General features: G+C 39.0%; 1 protein-coding gene across 1 annotated transcript; it reads left to right on the plus strand.

The window, feature by feature from the left end:
- Window positions 1–26,101, plus strand: LOC119554831 (sex peptide receptor). Its single transcript, XM_037865905.1, has 4 exons — window positions 1–310; window positions 17,914–18,124; window positions 22,479–23,584; window positions 24,015–26,101. The coding sequence occupies exons 2-4, from the start codon at window positions 18,057–18,059 to the stop codon at window positions 24,278–24,280; spliced, it is 1,440 nt and encodes a 479-aa protein (XP_037721833.1). The 5' UTR covers window positions 1–310; window positions 17,914–18,056; the 3' UTR covers window positions 24,281–26,101.
- Window positions 26,102–27,183: the final 1,082 nt, after the last annotated feature.

The following is a 27,183-nucleotide window of genomic DNA, read 5'->3' on the forward strand; positions in this document are numbered from 1 at the left end:
AAAACATTTTTTCGAAAGTCAACTTAAAAAATTTAGGTTATCCAAGTCTTACCTTATTTAAGATATGAGAAGCATCTTTAAAAATGCTTTAAAAATAAACCACAGTAATATGTGAGATATTTACAAATAAACAAAGCCATTAATTACAAAAAATCCATCAAAATGTAAATGAAACCAGAATCGTGAAGCCCAACACTGACGAGATTTAACCTATAATAATGCATTAAGTAAAAGCAAATATTTGCGTAACATCTGTTGAATAATTTGCATAAATCAACGTTGGAACAACACTTTGGGCTCTAGTTCTGCAGTAAGTGTCAACCCGTTGAATTATTTGTGTGACAATAAATTACCCAACCTACGTGTGCAGCGCTATAAATATCGCAATCTACTGGGAGCTCTCGAGTGCTCTTTATTTGTAAATAATTAAATCAGATATTGGGATTGGGATTGCTTGTTCGCAGGAACAATACCTGGTCGAGTGAGGCACTCATAAATTTTTGGGAAAACTTAAAGCTACTCCTGGGAGATTTCTACTCGACTCAAGAGCTCTTCGGCATGAGAGTAATTGAACGCTTATCATACAATTGCAGTAAAGTCGAAGCGCAATTTTCAGATATTTTCAGGGAATTTATCCGACTTAATGCCAGTCTAGTCAATTGGGCAACGAGATTAGTTCCTTCTGCTTTCTCCCTCAATTTTTCAGTCGAAAAATTAATGGAGTGCTGAAGCATTTTTCTTCTCAACACTTGCTCTTTAAAGGGAAGTTCAGATTTTCGACAAAGGCCGCCAAGGGTTGAAGTCCTTCAGCCTACACAGCACTCATAGGGAACCTTCAAGGATTTCCTTTGGCCATCCCTTTGGCAGTCCATTGTCCCCTTCGTAGGTTGGTAGTCCAAGACCAAGTGAGTTCTCTATCAACGAAAGATAAAGAAGGACAGCAGGGCTACACAAAAAGTGACTTTGTCCTGGTCCTGAAACAATGCAAACAATCACAAAATGGCACTCGGCAAATACAAGAGCTGAACGCTTGCACGTGACATCGGAGAACATAAAGGAAAATTTGAAAACGAAGGCAAAAAAGTGGCAATAATAGAAAAACAAAGCCTTGGGCCAACAAAAGTCAATAGGCAAGAAATATGTTTGCTTATTTTTAAGTGCAAGAGCTGCTGTTATTTCAGATCTGAAATAATATCTATCATTGTTTTCCAATACCAATTAAAATGGCGTCCTCATTACTTAAATATTTCCATTCTACCCAGCAAATATTTAAAGAGAAAACTTTTAGATCTGTTATCTGGTTTCCTAACACCAATATAAAAATATCTTAGATTAAAGTATATCAACAAAAATATTCTCGTCACTCATACAAAAATATATATGTCTTGCCATGCATAACAAAAAATCCTGCTTTCCCTTCCTATTGTATTTTTTCTGTGAATCTGTGAACAATTTCGAATGCCAAAAAACAAGCTTTTCCGCAAAGTACACACACAATACGAATTTTCTGCAATAGATTTGCTATGCTAAAAATGGCAAGAGTGTGTATCTTTTTTATAAAAAGCACAGAGATTTTCATAGCCGCCATAACCCACAGAAAAACTAATCAAAAACGAAAAACAAAGTCATCTGTCAATTTGGTGAAACAACAAATAAATAAAATTTAATTAAAGGTTCTCCATGACTCTTAATATGCTAGACTTTGCGGATGACTTTGACGGGAAATTCCAGAAAAGTTTCGGCATGGGTTTACTTTAACTTCCTGCCACCCTAATAGGATAATATTTTAATCAAAAATCAGTTAAAACTTTGCCAACTTGGGGGAAACTGCCTCGTCTAACTTGATAAGTCAGTTTGCTTCTTTTTTTCGACCGTGATTTCCTCTATAAATTATAAATTATATCCAGTTCACCAGTGCTGTTTCACCCCAGAAAAACGGAAAATTGTCTGATTTGCATAACGCGGCGTATGCGTAATAATGATCCAAATCAAGTCTGACGATTTGCCTTATTGACTGTATATTACTTTATTTGCGCAGTCATATTTTGTAGAGATTTTCCTCGGCTTTTCCTATTGAATTTCATTTATTTTCGTGTGTGTAGGTGTTGTTGTTTTCGCCTTTGTTTTATGCACGCACAAATATTTCCTTTTCGGCTTTCATTTTTTTTTGCGTGTTTGAGTTCGTAATTTGAGTTGATTTGTGATAAGGGGGCTGCTGATTTCGATTGTTTTCCCATCCCCCATACATATATATGTATATTTTTTTCGCTTGGGGGTTTTTCTCCTTTTTTCCTAAAGTTGACCTGCCTTGACATCATTGTGGGCGCCTAGTTGTAGGCAATGCCTATTTTTTATGCTCGTTCGCTGTGATTGAACGGGGTGGGGGCGGTATTCCCGTTATGGGTGGTTATGGGTTGTGCCTGGCATCAGATTTGTAGGAAAATGATATGCCAAAAATACCAAAACAAATCCCCCTCACGTAATGCCAATTACATTAAAATTACTTTCAGTCCTGCCAACGGGCCAAAAACGTTTAAGATGGCTGAAGCAATTGAAACATTAAATTCAGTTCATGTTCCCGTTAAATATTTTATGGAAGTCAAATATATTCAGATTTCTTAAAGCTATATTAAATTTGGGATTTACCAGGGAAGAACTTGGACAACATTAAATAAGTGATTTAATGACTAAGAAAGTGTAACGTTTTAAAAAATAATATTTCCAAACTCTATGCAGTTAAAATCAAATATTTATGTTAAGCATTTTACTCTCCATAATATAAATATACAATGAAAATCACTTCAAGAACTTTATTTTAAGTTTCTGAATGACATACAAATAGAAGTACCAAGTCCCGAAAAAGTAACATATTCAGTTGTGAAGTGTCTTACTAACAAAATTGCACCATGGCAACAGTGAAAAGCATTAAGAAAACTTCAATTGCAAGGGGTACTTTTCCACCCACCCGATTGCCTCGAGCTACGTTTATTTTACATCCATAAAAAGAAACACAGTCATAGAAAAGTTGACTCCTGTTTCGGACTTTTCAACCGACAATTTATTAACAACGCCAGAAAAGAGTGGAAAGTTTTTGGCCAGACAACAAAAATTGCGACAAAAATGTTGGTGGCGAACACTTGAGGCGCTTTGCAACATCACCAACTCGACGGAACACAAACAGAAAGCGAAATATTCGCGATTAAAGTTGGCATCATAAATTCAAAAAAGCCAACAGTAAGCCAACAAAAAATAACCAAAGGACGACTCTTGCATAATTTATGAGTGCTCAAGTAAAGCGAAGCTGCAAAAATCATGGCAAAATGCAAACAAATTCGCGCAGAAAGCAAAAAAATGCCTAAAAGATGAGAAAACTGTGATTACGATTTGCAACATTTTGCTAAAGCTTCGCTTTTCGCTGGTACAAGCTGCCCCTAATTGTTAAACGTGACAGGCTTGAATAAGTTATTCGAGATTGGTACTTTCACAGAATAAATAAATAATAATAATAATAATTTAATGGTTTTAAAAGTTTTAAAAACATACAACAAAATTGAATAGGATTTTGAAATCATTTATTATGGGGTCTAAAAGAATGCAGTTTAAATTAAAGCACATATATTGTTGCATACTTTTAGACACCCTTGTTATTTTGTTTCCTACACAGCTATAAAATACGTCTTAGTAAAGTTATGTATAGTAAATCTAGATATCCACTTCAAGTTAAAAACTAAACCACAGTCGGATATCCTTGTAAACTAATGTATACCTATCTTAATGAATATAAAAGAAATCAAATAATCCCTGGCAATGCTCAGCAGGGAAAATTAAGAAAAAGGACACCTTAATGAAGCGGCGTCATCAGGATCCGCAACATTTGGCAACAGCAAATGGCCATTAAAGGACGGGAATGTGTCCAATGAATTTCACAGTATGCCGAAATCATTTCGACCTGGTTCTCATCACAGTTTCATGAGAGTCCGGCCAGAAGGTCCCGTCCGAGGCGCCCTAAGTGCTGCCATTAGTTGCCGTTGCTGCTGATTATAGGATATTCCCCGACATCCAGGACGACATCAAGAGGCGCCGTAATAGTCGCCTTTATGACAGAATAACCGCTGCCTGGCAGTTGGCCAAAGCGCCAAAGGGCCAAAGGGTTTCCTCTCCCTGATTTCCACGAATCCGCAGCCGGAGGCACAAATAACAGCTTTTGGATAGCAATAGCATAAATGTCACCACCGCCGTAGTGACCCAACACGTAGAACGGGGCTACGGAATCCATTTAAATTACGTTTCACTGTTTAGGGGCATTCTAACTACCTTCTTGCCAGGCACAGGCACGTAATAGACAGCATTCTGGAACTGCAAACGCCTCTCTCATTTATTTATTGCCAAGCAATTGCAGCAATCAAATCGAAAGCAATACGACTATGCTATGCAGAGAACGAAAAATCAGAAAATGAAATTCTTTGGCTTAGAATGTTGCGTGATAGAAGTAAAAGAGCTGTGAGGCGTACTTAGTAAAAAATGTAAGCATTTGTTAAGATTATAGTGAAATTTATGAGAGATTTTCTTGCAAGTTTTAAAGTAATATGGAGTTCACCGAATTTACAAGGGATTTTTTAATCTACGCATATAAAGCTATCCATTCGAAAGTCTCTCATAAAGATGTCTAAAAGTATGCCGTGAAAAAATAACCTCATATATTGTTGCCTACTTTTGCACACCCTTATAAAAGCTTTTTGAATACTAGGGTTTTCTGTGGTGCTTTTAAAAATATGGATACAATAATTGTTTTTTATTAAGAAATACTTCTATAAAGAATATATCAACTGACTTGTTGGTACTATTACTTAAAATATTTACTCTGGATAAATGCTTTAAAAGATAAATCGTTTTTCAATCACTCAAAATTGTGTTATTTCTGCATAGTGGTTTCCCCAGTATACGGTGCAAAGTATTCCGGACAAAGGGGCTGGCTGGCTTCATCGACTTGTGTGCGTGTGCCATTTGGCTTCTGGCTTCGTGTCAGCCAAGTCAAGCAAACAAATCATGGTTACAGCCCCGATCTGGGGCCTCTGAAGTGGCGGCGGTCTTACAATAGCGCGAAAACGCATCGCCAACTGCCAGACACTTTGGCATAATTGGGTCATAAACTAGTCCAAGGATCCCGATCCGATCCATCGATGACGGCTGATGACCTTTTCGAGTGCGTGCTTCATTCCGATAAAGTGCAATCGGTTCGGTTGCCGGCGCATAATTAAGGAAATGTGCACGATACTCGCATGTCAAAGGAATCCCAAGCATGCTTATCGCAAAGGATAAATTAGTAAATAGGCAATTCAGTATGGGCTTAGTTCAGTCCTCTAGGGGAACTCAAAGTATAAGAGAGCTACGGCAGAGGGATATAATAAGGTATCAAATAATTTAAAAAAATCATAAGAAATTAATTGCAGAATTTGTTTAATACATTTATGTACCTTAAATCAATAAAAACACACAATAAGTAATATAAAGAGTAGCGGAAAGAAATCAAATTTAATTCAAATAACTTCCGAACTTAAGCTAACCCCAATTTATATTTATAGAACTCATAGTACTCATACTTACCCCTAATCAAGAATCGCTTTGACCTCGTCTTCATTACACTTTCCCAATTACAATAATATGCTTTAATGATTGTTTTACCATTTTCCGCAAAACAAACTTGGACTTGGCTCAAAGTTAATTGGCCTCTCCACTCCATTCGAACTATTTTTCCTTGGCAATACACGTTTTAATGGGCTATCGTTCGCTATAATTAGCAAACGAAATGAATCAATTTATGCGAGCCCTCACTTTTATGTAGCTACAATTTGGCTTTGGTAAATATTTACTTGTTTTTGTTTTGCCAAGAATTATGAAAGTCTGTCACGTTTATCGGCAGTAGTAAAATTGAGATTAGTATAAATACGAAGTAATGCAATATTTACTTTGTCGATTGAATGATAGGGCATTCATACATATAAAGGGTGTCAAATAATAAGGAACCCAAGTAAATTACACAATTTAGGCCCCCCGGCTGAATGACATTTTCCTTGACAAATTTCCATAAACTACACTTAAACTTACAAGCAAATTTCTCAGCTTTGTCAACAAATCTCCTAAGTGCGAAAACATGTTTGTCTTTAAGCCTTTCGAACTTGCAGTCCCTGGCAATTTGTACAAGTTAATGGACACCCTGTGCCACTCACATCACTCACATAATTCAATTAGCCCTCCTCGTCCTTAATTACAACTACAAAAGCTGGGGGCAAAGGGCAAGGAATCCTGCCCAGCGTGTGGCCACCGTCACGCCCATTTCGAGTTCATTGTAATTTTCTGTGGTAAAATGCGTAAAATAATTAAAACAACATAAATAATGTTATTATCAACAAACGCAGGGAAGATAGATGTTGAGGGGGTTTGGGGAAAAAGTTCCCAGAAAGAGCGGGAAATTCGACCACCCATTGTCCTTGCCTTCGAGCTAAGTAGATTTCAAATTATTCCATTAGTGTTGATGACATTTGGCGCAAGTCCAGCGAGTCCTGCGAGTCCTGCTGATGATATGTGAAGAGAAGTGCTAATGCCTTCGTCCGTCTGTCTGGCGAAATTAGAAGGGCAACTTAATTAAGCAAAAGTCCGGTTCCCAAGTTCCATGTTCCTCCTTCCATCCCTCGGAATCCTTGGAATCCTTGATTCCCTGAACACCCGGGAAATATCATTCAATTTGTCACCCACTTTATCGCCCGGCGACGACATTCGATCCGATTTCCAGCTGAGTCAGACAAATAATCGCCCCGAAACTAGATTTCATCGGGGGCTCAACTAAAAATTAAATGCAAATTGCATGCACGAACGCACCAGACTATGTGATTTATGCGTCTATATAATGGCAACGAAAACAGCTCTGCAAATGGATACCCATCAATCAGAAACAAGGACTTAGGCTTAGGTGCCGTAAGATGCGATGAGATGGGGCCAATTTTCACGTGGAATGGGAGATTAATGACACAGGATTCTGCCACTGACAGTGTCATCATGGCGGGTATTTATGTAGCATAGTCCATGGCTTAATAAAACAGCATTTGTAACACAAATCTCTTTTATTTTTGCGGCCAGACCAATGGGGCCAGGGTAATATTTTGCCTTCACTCTCTCTTTTTGACTTTCCCTCCTTTTATGGTTACATTTTGTCATAATTTGCTTTTTCGCCTGACAGCACAGATAAAAAGCTTTCCCAGCAATTGATTAAAGCTGCCAAAAAAGACAGCCGTAATGTTTTAAAGTGGGTGGATAAATAAAGGTCGCTGCCATGGATAATAAATTAACTATGGCCGACACGTAGGCACATAAACTTCGAACTGCTTTTCACGTTTCCACGCCCTCTTCGAGAGGGTCCCAAATTTTGTCAAGTGGTCAGCAGAAAACCCCCAATCCCTCCGGAGGGTTCATGCAAAATTAACATTCTAAAATCTACACTGAGATAAACCAATACTCTGGATAAATGTCGTAAGATCTCAAAGTAGCTTAATATGAAAAGTGTGAATTATAAATATAATAGCACAATGACTTCAAAACCATTTGCTTTAAATCTTTCGAAGGTGTGTAAAAGTATGCAAGAATATTTTTTATTACCTTTTTTCATTGCATACTTTTAGACACCTTTGTTGGATTTATATTTGTAATTTTAAATTTTCAATGCATTTTCACAAAACCCTGCATATTTTGATTGTTTATTTATTTCTTGAACCCTCTATCCTATTATTTTCCAGATATGCAAAATTCTTAAGTCAAGAATTTCGTATCTGGAAATATTTTTCCCTGTACCGAAAAAAAAGTAGGCGCCCACTCACGCACTTGACCTTGCTGGCATTCATTCAGCGAATGACGAGGACCAAGGAGCAGGAGCCGGTGGCTCAGCTATTTACAGCTGACTTGGCAGTATTTCTTTTTATTCCTGTGCAGCCGCAGGCAGCTGCAGGCTTTTAATTTTTTTTACAGCTGCTATTTAAAAAAAATGCGAGGGGAAAATATGATGCGAAAAAAAGGGCAACCAATCCAAAGTCCTCGTCTGGCTGCGCCATTATTCATATTTTGACAGCCAGCCCTTGGACGGGGCCCACGCGGCGTATGCGTTTTATTTGCTTTCATGATGGACTTTCTGCATATTTTACGTAGGCCAAATATTTTTCCGGTGCCTACTTTCGGACCCTTTCCGCAGAAAAGCCTCTGAAAACGAGCAGCTAATGCGCGTGAAAATACTTGGCAGCCGGTCTCTGAGTTGTTAGCTTGATCTTTTTGTTTGGTGTAAAGAGTGAAACGTGGACTGTGGGTTTGTTGATTCAGGCCAGAAGGGAAACTCAAATAACACAAATTGGGGACTCTGCAATTCAGTCATATTTCATCGGTTACGGATAGCCAAGAAGGCAAGGGAAGAAGTTGTGCCAAAGAAACATTCCTCAGTATTGACACCCTTTCATTTCCTGGATAAAATAAGATGTTTAATGAACTGCTTTAATGTCTTAAGTTTTAAGCGAAATCTCCTTGGTAAAATTCTTTTGTTACTCCAAAGATAAGCTTTATCTTAATCTAAAGAATAAAATTTTTTAACCATCACACCATTAAACTTAAAAATGTCAGACGCCTACAATTAAAACTTTTGAACACTCGTTCTTTTATTAAATTTGTCAAAAAGTTGAAACTTTCTCTTACGTTTTATAAAATCTGTCAAGATTGAGCCAAGGCAAATATAAACCTTGAGTCGGCTTTTAAATACTTTATTTCGTACTCAACTTTGTTGGCTTACCTTTTCAAACGTCATTTCCCAAGCCATGAAAACGTTGAGTGATTCCAATTGAAACGTCGGAAACTCATAGAAAAGAATTTTCTTTAGATTTATTTTTTGACCCTTGGCCTGAACTCTCTGTCTACTCGCAACCACTCAAATGTCAAGCCAGCCCCCAGGCAGCTGACACACAAGGGTTGCCCCAAAAGAAGCGGTTCAATCTTAAAGTTTAACCGAAAAAGTGTAGTTGAGACAAACAACCGCAAACATCTGCGTGGGTGGAAACATTTGCATACCGAAAATGATGACATGTGTTTGTGCCTGGAATTGATAAGGCCTGCGGCCGAAAGAGACCCACAACTTTTGTTGTCCTGCCACAGGACTTGCTGTTGCATAATTTAGGGTCCCATCATCGGCAGGAACAATGGTGCGAAAGCGAACTCAACTAACATTGATTTAAGCAGAACTGTCATAAATTTGAATATAAATAAGTAAAATGGTGTCGGGCCCCATAAATAAATATGACAAACACCTCGGAAGTCTCAGGTGTGTTTAAGTCCGTTGAAATGCATTTGTAGGCCACAAAATGTTTATTAAATGAGTCGTTTAGGGTTAATTTAGTATAATTTATGTGAGATGTAGGTCCAAAAATCAGGGGCATAAATAAGGTTTTTGGGTTACAGATACCTTTTTACTTAACCAACCATTCACTGATAACCTGATTTCATTTACATATTTGGTGGGGTCAGTTATATTAAATGAATTAATCTTAATACCTTTACTAATTTCTCTTTAAGTCTAACCTTCAAGTTAAGTGATTCTCGGGCTTTTTCCTCCTTTTATTACCTTTGGTCACGAAACATTTTTAGCCATTGCTGCATTCACATTTAATGTGGCCAGATCTGACTATGAGTTATGATTGTAGATAGGATGAGGCCCTTGGCCAATGCCACTTTAAGTGTGGCCTTCATCTTGTATTGGCCTCGGACTTGGCCCTAATTTTATTTGCTTTGGTCATGGCAATTACATTGCTGGACATATTCCATTTCGTGTTGTCTATTTTTGTGTGTTGGCCAAATGAAATTAACACAGCATCAACTGAGACCGAGAAAATCGAGGGAGAACGAGCGCTAGTCGGGGAAAACACACATGAAAATGAGATGCCATTAAGGGGGCGGGAAAAGGGGGCGGGAAAAGTGGGCGGGGCACGGGTGTGGGCGCAGCAGGAGATGAAATATCAATGGCAGAACAGCGGGAGATGCTGGTAGAAGCCCGTTTTCCATGCCTGCTACTTATGCGTGCAGCCCACACGCACACAGTCCCCTGGGGTACACACACAGATATAGGGCAGAAAATGTCTACACTTGCAAAAATAAGCAGTCAGCATTATGAATTAGAAATTTAAAAAAATTAGGGTAGCTAACGAATCGCAACATTTTGAAATGAATTTTAAAAGTGTCTAAAAGTATGCAACATTTTATTTTGAACGCTGTATTCCGATGGGTTCATTACAGAAGACGATATGCTTTTATGACAGAATTGGTTTATAACATCGTCCCCTTAATAGGGCATAGGGAATAGCTCTGTTCAGCCCCTGCCGGCACACGTACAGCGTACATCCGTACCAAGCACATCGATAAGCTGCCTTAAATCCTTATATCTTAATATTGTTGCAACTTATGGATTTAATTTTGTCTTTCCAAGGATTACATTGAAATCTTTTTTGTTTAATATTATTTTGATATCACTTAATTTATCAGAGTGATTTTTAACTGCATTGCAAGGTACTTTAAAGACTTTCTCTCAGTGCTACCATATACATATACAGACCATATATATGCGGACTCCTTCCTTCGGTCGGCTGTCAGAGTTTCGCGCTGCTCATTCATATCCATTGTGGGGGAGAAAATGCAATCAAATTACTTTGATGTTTCCATTAATGTCGTTTACTTTAACGCTGAGCAACAGCAGTATAGCGGCAGTAGACCACAACTTAGCTGGAATGATAATGTCGGAATCATCTGTTTTGCAGTTTGCTCCTTGGAATGCCTCATTTGATGTCTCTGTTTGCTCGCCACCGCTCCCAGAATCCCAGTTTCCCAGCTTTTCAGTTGTTGTTGCAAATCAGAGCACAATGTCCTGCCTGGCATTTTTATTGAGCCCGATGAACGTCTCAAAGGACCCGACGGCCCCAAGGCTCTCGACAAGCAATTCATTTGAGTTATTATCTCGGTATCAATGGCTGCTTCTCAGCAGGTTCCATTTAGCAAGAGGTTGGGGGCGTCCTTTAAGTACATTTTTAATGCTCAGTATGTGTGCTCAGATCCCTTGAATTTGCTTGGAAAAATCCCTGCTGCAGCGCTGTGCAAAGTGTCATTTCCGTTTCGGCTTTATGACATTTCCCGACGCCATTATCTTCAAACCAGGCAAACCATTTTTATTTTACAATCTCCATTGTTTGCCGACGAAGGGAAAACGCATTTCCTGTTTCCAAAAGCTTTGTCACAAAATGCAAACCATTTTGGTCAGAGGAAGTGCAAGATGTTGGCTAAATGTTGCTAAAAATTTCGCCCAGCAGAGTGATTTTTTTTAAATAACCAAATCTCGAGTAAGTGAAAGCAAACAACAGAAGCTAGGTAGGATTTTTTTTCAATTATTCTGACAACTCGCCATTTGCCTAAACAAATTTACACTGCTCGAGATCAAATTTTTAATTACTCTTTGCCGTTCGCTATTTACATAATTTCATTTCACGTTCACACCTTCACCCTGACCTTGTCTCGGGTTTTCAACGGGTGGTTGGAGGTGCTGGGTGGGTGGATCCCAGTGCACGGACATACCGACCTTGTCAAGGTTCCGTTGCGCCCCGATGCCTCGCTTTAATGATAGACGACGACCTCTCCAGAACTCGGGCTCTTCAGGCTACCCAGTCAAGCAGTGCCATTCAACAAAATGGCTAAGCAAATTGGGCGGGCGGGCCGAAAGGGGGCGCGGCCAGAGGCCAACCAGCCATGCACTTGACAAGCTGGCCAATTGTTATTGTCCAGGCAGCAGCTGCTTATTATGGTACAGAGAAGGTCAAATTAATGGTGCTTTGAAAAATACCTCACAGATACCTCACTCTTAAGCCGATTTTGCTAATTATCCGTTTATGTGAAGCCACTTAAAACATAAAGATCTTTAAATATTTGATCATCTCTACAATATTTTGTGTGAACGTCCTTAAAGATTTTCTTATAATATATTTTCAGTTTAGACAAACATGTGATGAGAAGTTATTAAATATTAGATTACTTACAACCAAAATGGAGTTTCGCAGATTTAATAATTATTATTTATTACAACAAAATAACGTAGGAAACAGTAAGTGTGGTAAAGGTTCCCTTTAGTTTTTAAAAAAGTTTTTAAATGTTTTAAGAAGGGCTTACAGACAAAACAATTTGATTAGGTTATTTCATGAGATTTTAAATTTAATGTTTTCTGTTTTTTAACAATATCTTGTCTTCGTAAATACTAATAACGTGAATATAATATTAGTACTGCTATTATTAGCCCCGCAACTGTATATCACATTATCAGCGAATAGAATCGAGCTCATGGCAGGTAATTCTTACTGCGTGGAACACGTGGTTCATGCTTGATTTGTGCTTATTGAAATGGGTGTTTACCTTGCTAATAACCTGGCTGACAGGACTCTGAAATAGATAGGCCATTACCAAACCCAATAGGTGTCCAAATTGCTGGCAATCAAAGTCCACACTCTTAGTTCCATCTCGGCTTTTAGCCACTCAATTAAGGGGAGCATTGTTTCAAGTTACTAAAGTGAAACTACTTGCACTACCTACACACCCCGAAACTATTTGCACATGTGCAAAAGTTTCTGGCAACAAATTGCTGATCTGCCAGCCAACACGTTTCAATTTGGCCCAAAAATATGCATCAAATTCTGTGTTATCTCTTTGAGGTTCGTATGCTCAAAATGTTCACCAGCAGACTGAAAGCAAAACCGAAAATGCAGTCGAAAATTAGAGGGTGAGTGCGATATGAACTCATGTGTAATTGCATTGATAAGCTTACTTTTGTTTTGCGGTTAGTTTGCTGGGCCAAAACAATGGAATCAATTACACGTACTTGGCTTAAAAACCGAACTCAGTTAAATCCCAGGTAAGCTGCTTAGCTACTCTAGTCGGTTTATCATTTAAGATACCTAATATGATGAGTATTGTATATTTATAAAGCTGCAGCAACAGCAACATGATCCACCTGCTCGGGTTTAAGTCGCATTTATAGAACAATTGATTCACCGTAGACAGAATTCAATTTCGTCTGCGAATTTCCCTGCTTTGCATACTTAAAACTCTTTGAGACCGAAATTAGCCCGGAGCTTACCCACTCCCCAAATCAGTATCTCCCATTTTGCCGAATACACCCATCGCGCTGTTGTTTCTGGAGAATTACTCACTCAGACATGGGGCTACATGACGTATGCTTGATACACAATAAATTCCAGTCAACAGGCGACAGAGCTGAAAGAAAAGCGAAAACACAGTCGAATTTTTGTGTGTGTGGCAGCAGTTCCAGGGAATTTTGCTTTTCGCAAAGGCGGAGGCATTGGCGGAGACGAGCAATTTGGCAAACGAACAATGACAACTGGATGACATTTGAATTATGCCTGCGCAGCGTGTGTGTATTACAAGGTCGCGGTTTCTGCGGCCACCTGTGCGTATGGGCAACGTGCCGAAATTATGGCAACGAGAGCTTCGCATGTCGTCTAATTACATCGACAAAAACTGATTCATTTTACCGAGCAACTTTCTCGAGAACAAGTGGTAAAAGTAAAATGAGAAGAAGGGAGGAGAGATAGAAAGCAAAGAGATACAAAACTTTGACAGGATATTTGTAGGGAAGTCAGACTGACTGACATCCTGACACAAATATTTACAGATTGTAACTGTATTTATGTTGGTGCCATGGAGAACGCCCACCATTCCACTCCTTGGGCTAGACATTCTGTTTTTTCAGCCGGCTGTCATGACTGGCAACTTGTGTCCATGTGAGCCCCCAAGTGGCATCACCATCAAGTCATCGTCGTGACAAACGGCTCTGCAGCCCTCCAGCGGTTGACTTGCAGAGTTCGCCGGGGAATCCCCCATCCACAGACCCCGTGTGCCCCCAAAACATCCGGCAAAAGTGCAAATTGAAAGAGTCTCAAGCGGGGAGGCGGGCTCTTATAATGCTTAGCCCTGCAGTTGGAAAAAATGTAACCCACGTTGGAGATAAGATATCTGGGAAACTAATTAAAATCATAAACAATACAACAGAATACAATTTATTTTGTAAAAGAACATAAGAAAACATAAGAAACATAAGAAAAAGTTGTATTTTACTTACTAAAAATATTTTGTTGCCTACTTTTAGACAGCTTAAAAAGTGAGTAAATAAGGTTAGGTATAAGAGCGTTTAATATTCTTTAAAACAAGTCTGGAAAATCTTAATATCTCTGTATTTTGCATTGATAGCAGCGGGTATTCCATTTTAAAATATTTAATTGCATACTTTTAGACAACTTTTAATATGATTTCAAAAATCCAATAATTTTTGTTTAACGCTCTGGCATAATATCGTTAATGTGATAGTTTTTGTCCCACTGTTTACTATCCCATGATAAAATATGCCTAGTATTTCCACACTTTCTCACCGTGTGACCTTGGCTATTATCCTTTCCCCGACGCACTCGAGATCCTGTTCATGACACACACGCTGCATACGCTCAAAAGCTGCGAGCACTAATGGCATCCTATAATTTTAATCTTTTTGTTTTCCTCTTGCATCTCTTGAGTTTCCTCGAGAGTTTTCCCTCATTAAATTCCTGGTCAGCAGCTTTAAGGTTTACTTTTCCAAATTGTTGGAGGGTAAGCATTCCTTCCACTTGGCTGGCGAAAGCACTTATCTTAAATTTGATCAACTCGAGAAACAACTCCAGCTGTCCATCTTCACATGGCCAGGGGGCTGGGGGATTGACTTCTGGTTATTTCCCCTCTCGATATTTTGCACTTCCTGTTTTCTTTTTTTTTTTGGCTAACCATTTAGAAAACAATTTAAAATAATGCCACTGCAGAAAAGCAAAGCAAACAAGAGGCGAATAACAAGTTTGCTTACGTGAAGAAAAAGAAAATGCAAATAAAAGAGCGTAAAACAAATAGCAGGCGATGGAAAAGTAAACAGGGTAGCAAAACAAGCAATCAATAATCAATATGGAGTAAATATTATTTTGAAGAGCGGTAAATAGCGAAACTCGATGCTGGCTTGAATTGAAAAGAAGATTCTCCCCAGCTTAAATTTCATTTCGCAGCTGATTGTTGGCCACTTTCCGGATCCCCTGCCACTTTCAGCAGGGATATCTAAGTATGTTCTCTTCTCCGGGTATTTCCCGATATATATCTGCTTTCCGCTGCTGCGACTTCTATGGCAGCACGAATCTGTGCAACATGGGCGTGACATAACTGGTTTATCAGTCGAGGGGCTGCCACCATACCCACAGGACCAAGGACCATCGAACATCCACATACACAACCCTCTTGCCATGCGGAAATCAGTTTTGATTTCAATTTCTCTTTCACTTTCACCTTTTACATTCACCCACACGTTGGCCCTACTTACGCTCTCATTGTTATTGGCCTGTTGCTCGGTGGACCATGTCCAAAACGAAAATGTTATTCAGGCCTGCCATTAGACTGCTTTTCACGAGCGAAACTAATTTCGGAAAATAGTTATTTATTTACACGTGACAAAATAATTTCTTTGGAAATAATTCCTTAGAGATCAAAAATATTATGGAAAACGGTATTCTACGGTTTTGTTTAACCTGTAAAAAGGATTTTAACTTAACAGAATAAATATATATTTTATTAAACCTATAAAATATAGAATCCTTTTGAAAAATATTACCAAGGGAAGATTACTTATGAAATGAGAAATCCCTAGAAGCAAAACTATTTTTAGATCTTGTTCTTTAATTTTGTTTTAAGATAAGAAGTCTCTTTCCATATCATAAATATTACAAGATTCGTAATAGCTTGTAGTATACATTGTTCAACTTTAGGGCCGTGTTTTCTCTCAGGTAAAGAGTCCTTGAGATCCTCGGACCATCCCCTTCGATTTCATTTCTTTCCCGTTCCATTCAATCAGTTAAGCTGTCAGACTTTGTCTGTAGCAATAGCAACTGGCATTGGCATATTATTCTTCGCTATTGTTTGCAAAAATTATAGCATACAACTGCGGGCAACCGGCAGCTGTCATTCATTAATCATTTCATTTGTCACCTCTGCAGGACACACAGAACCACATTCACATCGACATCCACATCCACTCGTGATGAACGGAGCAATCATCCGGATTCCGGCCGTATATAGCCACTATATATTCGCAATTAATACAAAATTATTTCCGCTGGGCAGCAGCAGCAGTTTGTATGGCATAAACCACGGGGATTGCATGGCATATTCTTGCATAACGGCGTTCATCAAGCGGCAATTAATTTATATAATCGAATTATGGCCCGGCACGATTTTAATTAATATTTCTTGGCCATTTGTATTGTGTCACAATAATGGGGAACAACAATTACATCAGTCAAATGGAGCGAATCATCAATCAATTAATACCAGCGCCATTTGATGTGGCCAAAGTATTATTTAAGAAGCGCGTTTAAATAAATTGAGTTTTCGCCACTTGAGCACTTAATTTGGCAAGCTAAATTAACCTTTGGTTTATTTACAAGCAGCCGAAAAAATAGAAGAATATAATAGAAGGAAAATTGAAATTTGGAAATCAAATTACTAAGCTTCCTACATATTAGTTGCTCGTTCTCCGTAAATTTCCTCCGCTTTTCCACCGCTTTTCACCACTTTTCACCGAGTATCTAGCGTCTATGCATATTTAAGCAGTGTGCTGGCTTTGCGGTTTCTGTGCCTCATGGAACGTGTTAATTGCAGCCACGTTCCCCTGCCCCCTGACCCAAAGCTTTTCCAGCGCTTTCCCAATGCTTTTCCGCTGCCAACTGCAGCTGCCTAACAAATGCAATTAAAATCTTTGCGCAAAGAAATTGTTGCAGCAGGCACGCAGAGATACTATATGGTGAAGTAGTTTCAGGGGGTAAAGCAAAGGCGGGGCGACAGATAACATATTGCCCACGTCCGAGAGATATGTGTATGGACAAAGCAAAGTAGAAATAAAAAGAGGGTATCCCTCAAAAAAAGAACAAATGGCATTTATCTCTGGCCACGCTCTGGCCATACAAATCTAATTTAGACCGCACGATGGCTCCAGATATTTTATATTCCCCACTCAGATGCGGTCTGTCTAGAACTAGTCCAGCGGCCCTGATGAGCCTGAGTTGGCTGAATTCATTTAGTTGTGGGCTGGTTCGGGTTGAATGGTATGGGTTTGTAAAGAACCTAAAGGGCTGCGTTCCAAATTTACTCAAAAAAGTATGGGAAGTATACATATACATGCCCTAATGCCCTAGAAATTTTTGAATTTTTAGATCTTTAAATACTAAATAAAATATATTCTTTATTTAAAATGAAAATATACATTGTATCATATTATTATGGTACATATAAGGTATTTATATAATATTTCTATGGTGTTTATGTGTTATTTATATGGTATATATGTTATACAAATACGTGGTATGAATATGGTATTTTGATTTGTGATGGTTATTTTTAAATTCGATCTTTTAGTTATTACTTACATTTAAGGGTAGCAAACTCAACCTCCTTAGTATCCCTGCCTCAAAAGCACTCCTTCCCCCTGCTAATTAAGTTGCATGTCAGCTTTCTCAGCAGACGTTGCACGAAGTGGATGGGATGAAAATCCCACCGATTTGCCGACACTATGCGGAGTGAATGTATATATTTTGCGGGCTACTCGCTAATCGGCTTAGGACAGCCACCCAGGGACCAGTGCAGTGCATCATGCAATATTAAATCATATTAGTTGATGGGGAAACGGGCCGTGTACGCAACAATTTACAACTAGCATTAATTATACGTCATGTTGGACAATAGCAACGCTAACGTCTCCTCCACCTCTCTCAATATTTGCAGGAGCTGCCCGTTGAAAATTAATTATTAATGCATCTGCTGGGAAGGATGTGTACGGCTGTCCTTGGCAGCAAATGCAGCAACAGTGAGTGACGGGCGGCAATCACAAAGGACTTGCAGCAACAGCAGTTGCAACAACATCAACCATGGCCAGTGGCAACAATGAAACTGCGCCGCTCTACTGTGGCAGCGGCATGGATAATTTCCACACAAGGTAAGCGATTTTTCCGACTTTCCCCAATGTCACGGGCAAGGCCAAAGGGGCTTTTCCCCCAGACATGGCGTCAACAAATATCAAGACCAAGGGGGCAAAAACATCGCCATTAGCCTCGGGAACCAGGGAATCGTTCAGAAATCGATTATCGCCCCCATTTTTGGTTGGTAGCTTCAATTTTGATTTGCCATACAATTTTCTCGGGCGATTAAACGAAGCAGCAGAGGCCGACGCAGAGGCAGAGGCAGAAAAAAAACCCAGAAAAACAGATTTGTCAACAGCAAGGTCAACAATTGATGGCTGAAATCAATTTAATTGACCATTTCCAGTAGGCCATCCCAGTGCCCATCTGCTGCACCCATAAAAATGTGAATCCGGGCTGCGGGTATTTATATATTCGTTGCATGCCAAAAGGTCGTAAAACCTCAAGATGATGATTAAAAGCGGCCCTAAAAAATTTATGACGGCCCAGGAAATTCAATTCCTGTCATTTTAGCCGAGTCACCATCGTTCAAGTTTCATAAATGCAAGCGATAATAAATAGTAAAGCCAATTGGCCAATAAATCTATCAATATTGTGTCGTTACCCTGATTAGGCTTCGATTAAGGTGACGTTGCTGATTTTTGTAGAGGAAAACCATTAGGAAATCTAATCCATTTCCTTAGAGTTTCATAAATAAAATAAAGTGGACTTAAGTTCCGTAAATGTCTGAATGATATTAAATCTTGTATAAATATAAAAGGAAATGAAGGTAAATTGGGTTGTAAATGATTTCTTTGAACTGTAAAATTAAACCAGCTCACAATATTCCATCATTAACCAAAAGTTCAATAAATCTACGCGAATATATTATTTAAATAATAAACAGGTACATAACCTTAGTCAAATTTGTCATAAATTTTAGGGGCAACAAATTTTTGTCGCTTTAATTAATATTTATATTCTCAGTAAGCTCAAATTTAGATGACTGATAGGCCATATATATTTCCTAGTTTATTATGCATCCAATCCCCTCTCTCTCTCTCGATTTCATAAATTAAGAATATTACCCAATCGGCACATAAATCATTGATGATCGTTTATTTGCCGTGTGATTAAGCTGCGCTCTGTGTGAACTGCGAATTATTCATTCTACGGTTGCGAGGCAGCCACCAAGGGGTCACCATCTAGACCAGGGCTTTTAGTTTTAATTAGAGCCAGTCTGGGCAGTGTTAATGGCCACAAAGTGGCTGGCCACAGCATCCCAGAATGCCGCGTTCGCTTTAATTAAAGGTGGAAGAAGCTGGAGTTTGAAAGATGACTGTATGGCAATTAGATGTGTAGCCAGAACACTTGGCCATTTACTTTTGTGTCAAAGACGTGCCAAATTGTTGGCGAAGGCGACACTTGACGCTGTCACGCCCCAGACAGACAGAAAACCGCCCTAGAGCCACCCAAAAACCGCCCACTCAGTCGTCTCCAGGCGCCACTCAAGCGGCAATGGAACACCAAAAGACCAGAGAGCCAAAAAAAAAAACATACACACAATTCAAACGCCAATGTGTCACACACTGCCACATCGAAGAAGAACAACCCTTCCCCTGGCGGCAACGTGACGTATACGCAATATATTTGGCAAAGCAAAAAAGGCCCACCAAAAAAAAAAAAAACGCTAAGGAAAAACCGCAACAAAACACGCACAAAACAAGCAATTAACATAAATAATAAAGAACGCACAAAGGCGGTTCTTGGTTGCCAAAGAGAAAAGCCAGTCCCTGAAAAACGAAAATGAAAAACCCTAAAAACCGAAGACCCAAAAAATGTGTAAAATTGCTTTTCGGAAAATATTTAATTTTCCAAATGCGTTGTCGCTTTTTGCGGCCGTGTATTCCCCAAACAAATAAAACAAATAAGCGCACACATCGTCTGACGTTTCATGTTAAAGGCTTCTCATTCTGATGGACAGGATACACAGAAAGTATAAACGTGAAGTGAGGTGTGTCTACGTGCCCCAAAAACAGCGAAATTGAAACGCTTTCCAAATGCTGGCGACACTTTCACACAACCCTCGTCGTCTTTTTGGGCCAACTCCTGGGGAATTTACAACTCCATTCATCAAACTCACAAAAACTTTTGCCTGCAACACATTCTTGGGTCCGCTGTCGCAGAATTTTACCTTGGTCCAAAATCCAGACTCCCGAACCTATGCTGAGTCTAATTTATGGCCTTTGATAATCCATGTTGATGAATGGCGGCAGCGACAACGACGTCGACGACATGAATGAAGTCCTGGAATTGTTTTGGGCCAGGACAGCATAGGCAGAAGGGAGGGACTGGCTCAAAGTTATTGGCCTAGAAATCGAGCATAGTCAGCTGTCGAAATGAACCCCGAAAAGCAAGCAAACTAGACAATAAACACAGTTGTACACCGGAAAAATGCATATCATTACGAAATCCTTGTTAAGCAGTCAATCCATTAATTTATTATGTGTTATTGAACAGAGAAAAATTTTTAGTGATAAATATTAAAAAAAAATATATTTATTAAGAATTACTTATAAAACTTAAAGATATAATACAAATGTATTGCCACACTTATCACGAAGGTTCTGAAATCACCTTTAAATATAAATGTAAATGTCTAAAATTATGCAGTGAATAAAGCATAGTCGTCTTTCTGACTAAATTAATTGTATTTCTGAGTTTTACATATATTGTTGCATACTTTTAGACACTTAAAATTATTTTTAAGCTCTAGTGATTTGTTTTGCAGACCCAATAATTTCTTATTCCCCTTAAAGAGTATCTCCAGTTTCTCCCTCTGTAAGTCATTCAAAATACAATTAATTAAAAAACTTTTCAAGGTCTCATTTTTCATACAGAACCTTTTTATACCTTCAGTTACTTAACATATTGGTTTAACCTTATCATTAATTAAAATCAATGAATTGGTAGCCTCTGTAAGCCGGGTCAGCATAAGCTTGTCAATGAAATCCCTACGAAGGACATAACTACAGAATCGAAAGTTGCATGCCAAGTTGGACATAGTTTTTCTTCTCTAGTTACCAAAAAGTATAGAGACATTTTCCAACTACCCCCTGCAGTTGATTGCATAACCGGTGCAAAAAGATTTTTCAGTTGGTTTGGGGTAGAAATTCCGTTGGCAAACAAATTAATATGAACTGCCAAGCAAGCAAGCATTTTCCGGCAGAAAAGCTCTCATCTGTGTGGAGATTGAAATGAAAATTCGGCTCCGGATTGTATGAGACCACCTGCAGTTTAAGGTAACACGACTAAAAAGTTGTCCCACAAATTTGGCTTAGATTCTTCAATAAAACTGTCATTCGGTTCGCAGTGGGAATCCCCCATTGTTTCGAGTGAATGGGGAATTCCGCACGAAAGCAATAAACAATTTAACTTAAGTCCTGACACCGACAGCCGAAGCACAGGACACACACGTGTCACTCCATTTTGTAGAGAGCTGGGAGTTTATTAAACATTTTTTCCAGCCAGTCAGCCGCAGGGTTTGCATTTGCATCCTGCTGGCGTTAAAGTGTCATGTTTGTGGGCCTCTCCTCGCATTTCCCCCATATACATTTTATGCTAAGTCTAATTTGTTGGCTGCAACTTGCATTGACGCGGGTTTGGAAAAAAAGAAAAGGATAAAAATGCCGAAAGGCAAAGAGCTGCTTCGGTTTTTCCTGTGCCAAATTCCCTAAAACTTTAGCCAGAAATTTGAATCCTTCCCCTGGGTTTCCCCTTTACCACGTTTTGTTTTTTTGTTTTTTTGGCCTCAAAGCGCTCGACGAAAACTAAACAAAAGCTGGTAAAATGTTTATCCCACAAGGGGCGGCGTGGGCGTGGCTGGCTTAAGCCCTAGGACCTAGTGAGTTTATTGCCTCAACTGCTGCAAATGCCTCTGCCTGCCAAGTCAACGGAAATGGCTTTTGGATGGTTTTATTGCCTGCTTGGCCAAGAGAGAGAAAAGTAACAAATTGGTTAAGGCCAACTAGAGCATAATAACCAAAACATAATTTGGCAAATGCCTACCACTCACTCACTCTTTTTCGAGTTGTGTCTTTACTTAAGCTTGAGATACAAGTAGGTTTCCTTTCTTGTAACTTAAACCCTCCAAAAATGTTAGGAAAATTTTTTGAAATCCAACAAGAAATTAAAAGAAATTTATTAACTAAGAAATTAAAAGCCACAATTTGATTTGAATTTCAAATTTCTTATAAAAGTGCTTAAAAGTATGCAATGACAAAAATTCACCGACTTATAGAATCAAGCCCTAATTTGTTGCATACTTTTAAAAAACATAATTTACACTCTTTACTAATGAAAATTTTATTGATTTTCATCTTTATTTTTTAGCTACAAAAACATGCATGGCTATGTTTCGCTGGTGGTCTGTATTCTGGGCACCATTGCGAATACCCTGAATATTATTGTGCTAACGCGACGGGAGATGCGCTCCCCCACGAATGCCATTCTCACGGGTCTGGCCGTGGCCGATCTGGCAGTTATGCTGGAATATATACCATACACCATACACGACTACATCCTAACGGATAGTTTGCCGCGAGAGGAGAAACTCAGCTACAGTTGGGCCTGCTTCATCAAGTTCCATTCGATTTTTGCCCAGGTCCTGCATACCATATCGATATGGCTAACCGTAACCCTGGCCGTTTGGCGTTACATAGCTGTGGGCTATCCCCAGAAGAATCGCGTTTGGTGTGGCATGAGAACCACTATAATAACGATAACCACAGCTTATGTGGTCTGTGTTTTGGTGGTATCCCCTTCACTTTATTTGATCACGGCTATTACGGAATATGTCGATCAGTTGGACATGAATGGTAAGGTGATAAACTCGATACCCATGACCCAGTATGTAATTGATTACCGTATTGAGATAATGAGTGCTAAGGCGGCTGCTTTGAATGCCACGCCTCCTAGTAGTGCACCGGTGAACGAAACTATGTGGATGAATGTGAGTTCCTTGATTACGTCGACAACAACATCGGCACCACCCACTCCATCGCCAGTGGTGCGAAATGTGACGGTCTATCGGCTGTACCACAGTGATTTGGCGCTGCACAATGCCTCACTGCAAAATGCCACATTTCTTATATATAGTGTGGTGATCAAACTGATCCCGTGCATAGCACTTACCATACTTTCGGTTCGGCTGATCATGGCATTATTGGAGGCGAAGCGGCGGAGAAAGAAGCTGACCAGCAAACCCATTGCTCCGGCAGCCAGTAATGGTACCAAATCGATGATCAACGGAAAAGCCGCCGATAGACCGAGGAAAAATAGTAAAACCTTGGAGAAGGAAAAGCAGACGGATCGTACTACTCGGATGCTGCTGGCGGTGCTGCTGCTCTTTCTGATCACCGAATTTCCACAAGGGATCATGGGTCTGCTGAATGCCGTACTCGGAGATGTCTTCTATCTGCAGTGCTACCTAAGACTGAGTGAGTGAAATATACATTTAATATACCTAGTTGTGATAGATAGTATCTAATATACATAAGAAATACTATATTATTGTATAAATTTTATAACTTATTCTAATAACCTTTAATTTTACTAACATTAATCAATCAAAATATTTAAATAATTTTTAAAACATTACAATACTTGGATTATATAATTTAGTGCCTAAAAAATGCAGTAAATAAAGGAATGTCGAGAACCATTGTACATCTGAGCTTAAAATATATTTTTGCATACTTTTTGACACCTACATAAAAGTGATTTTAAAATGCCAGTGCTTTGCGTGGCACCCCGAATATTTTTAGGCCCTTATGAAAAATGTTTTTCAATTACCTTTAATATTAAACAAAATCTCTGCCACTGCTGGGACTAATTCAATGCTTTATTTCAAATTCTGCCCCCTGCCAGGTGACCTCATGGACATTCTGGCCCTGATCAACTCCAGCATCAACTTCATTCTGTACTGCTCGATGAGCAAACAATTCCGGACAACGTTCACGCTGCTATTTCGACCCAAATTCCTGGACAAATGGCTGCCGGTGGCGCAGGACGAGATGGCAGCAGCTCGAGCCGAGCGCTCGGCGGTGGCACCTGTCCTCGAAAAAGGACGACAGCAGAGCCAGGTGGTGACGGCCGCCACGACCACCAATATCACACAGGTGACGAATCTGTAGCACAGGAGGCGGAGTCGTGGTGGCCGCACCCTGCTCAGCCGCCTGCTGAGTGCCCTGAAACGCAGCAGAAGGGATTCCTCCGGCGGAAGAGTAGGAGGAGGAGGTCCTGTGGCCGGAAACGGGGCAGTGGAGCCTGAGGCGGATCCTTTGGCCCTGCAGTTCCAGGCCATTGTTGTGGTCGTGGACAAGGTGAGCGGGGCCACGGATCACCAGCTGTATACCGCAGAACCATCTCGAATTGTGACGTAGTGTTACCCAGATGATATATATTATACGCTTAGTTATCCTTGTAAAAAGTGAACTAGTTGTGTAAGAGCCCCCAGCTAAGCTCGAGTTATTTGCATACTTTGGTGAGAAATCGTAAAAGCCGCATAGTGATAGCAATAAAACGCTAGCTCATCACTCATACGCACCATTGGATTCGGCTTTATTCCCTCTTCACACTCAAGTGGAAACTGTAAAAGTAATGTGCATGAATTCGCAAATAAAACTTACAGCTGGGATCAAAATATTAGTATTACTACCTTAGTTTTGAAAATACGACCTAAAACATGTTTTAAATTTTTTAAAATTTTTATTATTTGCTTACCTTAAATACTATTGTACTTACTCCAAAGAAAACTTATTTTATTTAAGTGGAAAACGTATTATTTATCTGTTTATCAAACATACTTATCATTTCATATTTGGATAAAGTTTACATTTTCATGTTAAGCCCCTAAAAAACTATCTGCACAGCTATTATTTTGAACACAGGTGTACAGCCTGTCTACATAAATCAAATCAAAAATGGTAAGCTCTTGCATCTTTTCCATTTTGATCCCATGCGTTTTCATGCTGATTTCATTCAAAGTATGCAATAAACGTGCTCACTCTAAACTACGAATTTTTGGCATCGATTTAAGGAGTATATATTTGCAAGATGTTGTAAATACATAAAATATAGATACACATTTATGTCCGTATGTTTATTAATGGCAAATTAGACTTAATTGTACGCAAGAATGTCTTAGAAATATTTTTATAGACTTAGTTGAAACGATTTTGATGCAACCATTGGACAAATAAATGGCAGTTGCAGTGAAGTGCGTTAGTTAAATAAAATATTTTGTAAATTCTTTTATACGAATCCGGATTTTGGGCTGTGAATGAAATTATGATTTTCCTTTAATTTATTTGGGAATTCTCTCACGTTTCATGGGTTTTTTCTGAATTTATTGGAAATTATTTAAAGGCAGTCACTGCATCTGACCGAATAATCCAATGAAACAATGCATAAATATTTGCAAACTTTTCCTCTCTTGGGAAAATTGTAATTGAAATCGCTTAAGCCCCTCGACAAATGACAAATGGCCAGCGAACGCATAAATTATGATGATTGAAGTATTTGCAATTGAGCCCCGACAAATATTTTCAATCTCGTTAATAATGAACACATAAATCAACCACACACGACCTAAAAATAAGTACATGTGAATACACAAAAAATAAATGTAATTATGTGTTGCTTTTACAACGATTAAATTAGCTACTAAATTGAAGGAAATTACTCTAAATCCTATATATTTAATTATAAAGTTGCCACTTTGCTTACTGAAAGTAAGCGTAAATAATAGAATAATTGTTGTTTGTTATACCCATTTAAATTGACGGATAAGTGTGATTTAAACTACTCAATTATCGAATTGAGAGCCACAAAAAAGGTTTATTAAAGCGTAATTAAGTTTTTATATAGCTAAAGAAAAAAGGTTTAATTGAAAAGCTCACTGATTGGTATTTAAATTTAAGCAAAAGGCTAAAAAAACATAATAAAATTGAATTAAATCCACAAGACTTGTTTCATTACTGCCCGAACATAATTTTCCAACAATTTATTCAAGTTTTTCAATTATTTTTAATATAGGCCAATAAAATGACCGAATAAACTCCTCTTTGAAACATATTTTAGGGAAGTTTAATTTGCATTAGCCAGAAAATACGGCGAAACCACTGGGAAAAGTTCACACAAATATATAGAAGGAAAAGGGAATCCAAAACAATAAGCATGAGAAATGGGCCACAAAACTTTATGGCCCAAACGAGCGCGGGGAAAATGTGGCAGGAGTTGAGCAAAATATGAGAAATGTTGGCTGCCAACTTTTTCCCTAGTTCCGAGTAGTTGTTGAAAATAGAAGATTACTCCAGATTGCACTGGCGCTGATAAGCCATGGAAATGGTTGTCTAAAAGACAAGTTAGTTGCGGTCAAGACTCGAGACTTCCAACATTTTATTTGGCTTAATGTTGGCGGACAGAGTTTACATCATCGGAAAATTCCCAGTAACTTTTTCTTTAAAACTCAAAGAGAGAGAAAGCAAAGTTGAATGGGTTTACCAAGGATAATCATCTTTGAACGCCCCTCATTATCTGTAAGTATCGCAACCCTGGCTGATTTCCGTCCTTTTGCTTATTGAATTATTAAGCCATTTAAAGGTTGTTCTCCCCTCTTTTAATCTGCTAATTAACTCAATTGACGCCTACCTGGGCTTACCTTTAGCCAATTATATGCCTACTCCTTTAGGTCTTCCCTTTTGGGTCCGCCAATAAGTTTACAATTTTGTAATTAATGCCCCATTCTGACAGCTACAATTGGCTACGCTTTTATAACCGCCACTGTTTATTTGGCCGTGCTCAATTAAATATGAATTCGCAACTTGGCCCTTTGAATACCAGGCCATAAAATGCAGCAGTGCGGGACCAGCTTGCGGCACTCATAAACACATTTTATCGAAGGCAGTTAGCCGAAAAAGAGGAAAAAAAATGGCCAAACTTTGGCCATTATTGGAACGTGCTGCGACTGGGAAAAGAACGGCCTACGATTGCAGGCATAGAACCATGCAACGTACACAGGAAGAAATGAATGGTG

This window comes from Drosophila subpulchrella, chromosome 3L (genome assembly GCF_014743375.2).
Source record: "Drosophila subpulchrella strain 33 F10 #4 breed RU33 chromosome 3L, RU_Dsub_v1.1 Primary Assembly, whole genome shotgun sequence".
NCBI lineage: Eukaryota > Metazoa > Arthropoda > Insecta > Diptera > Drosophilidae > Drosophila > Drosophila subpulchrella.

Bases quoted from the DNA above. Each gene is read 5' to 3' on its own strand.
- LOC119554831 (XM_037865905.1), top strand. From the start codon at position 18,057: ATGGCCAGTGGCAACAATGAAACTGCGCCGCTCTACTGTGGCAGCGGC. The intron at 18,125-22,478 runs GTAAGCGATTTT...TTTATTTTTTAG, and splicing joins ATGGATAATTTCCACACAAG to CTACAAAAACATGCATGGCT. The intron at 23,585-24,014 runs GTGAGTGAAATA...GCCCCCTGCCAG, and splicing joins GCAGTGCTACCTAAGACTGA to GTGACCTCATGGACATTCTG.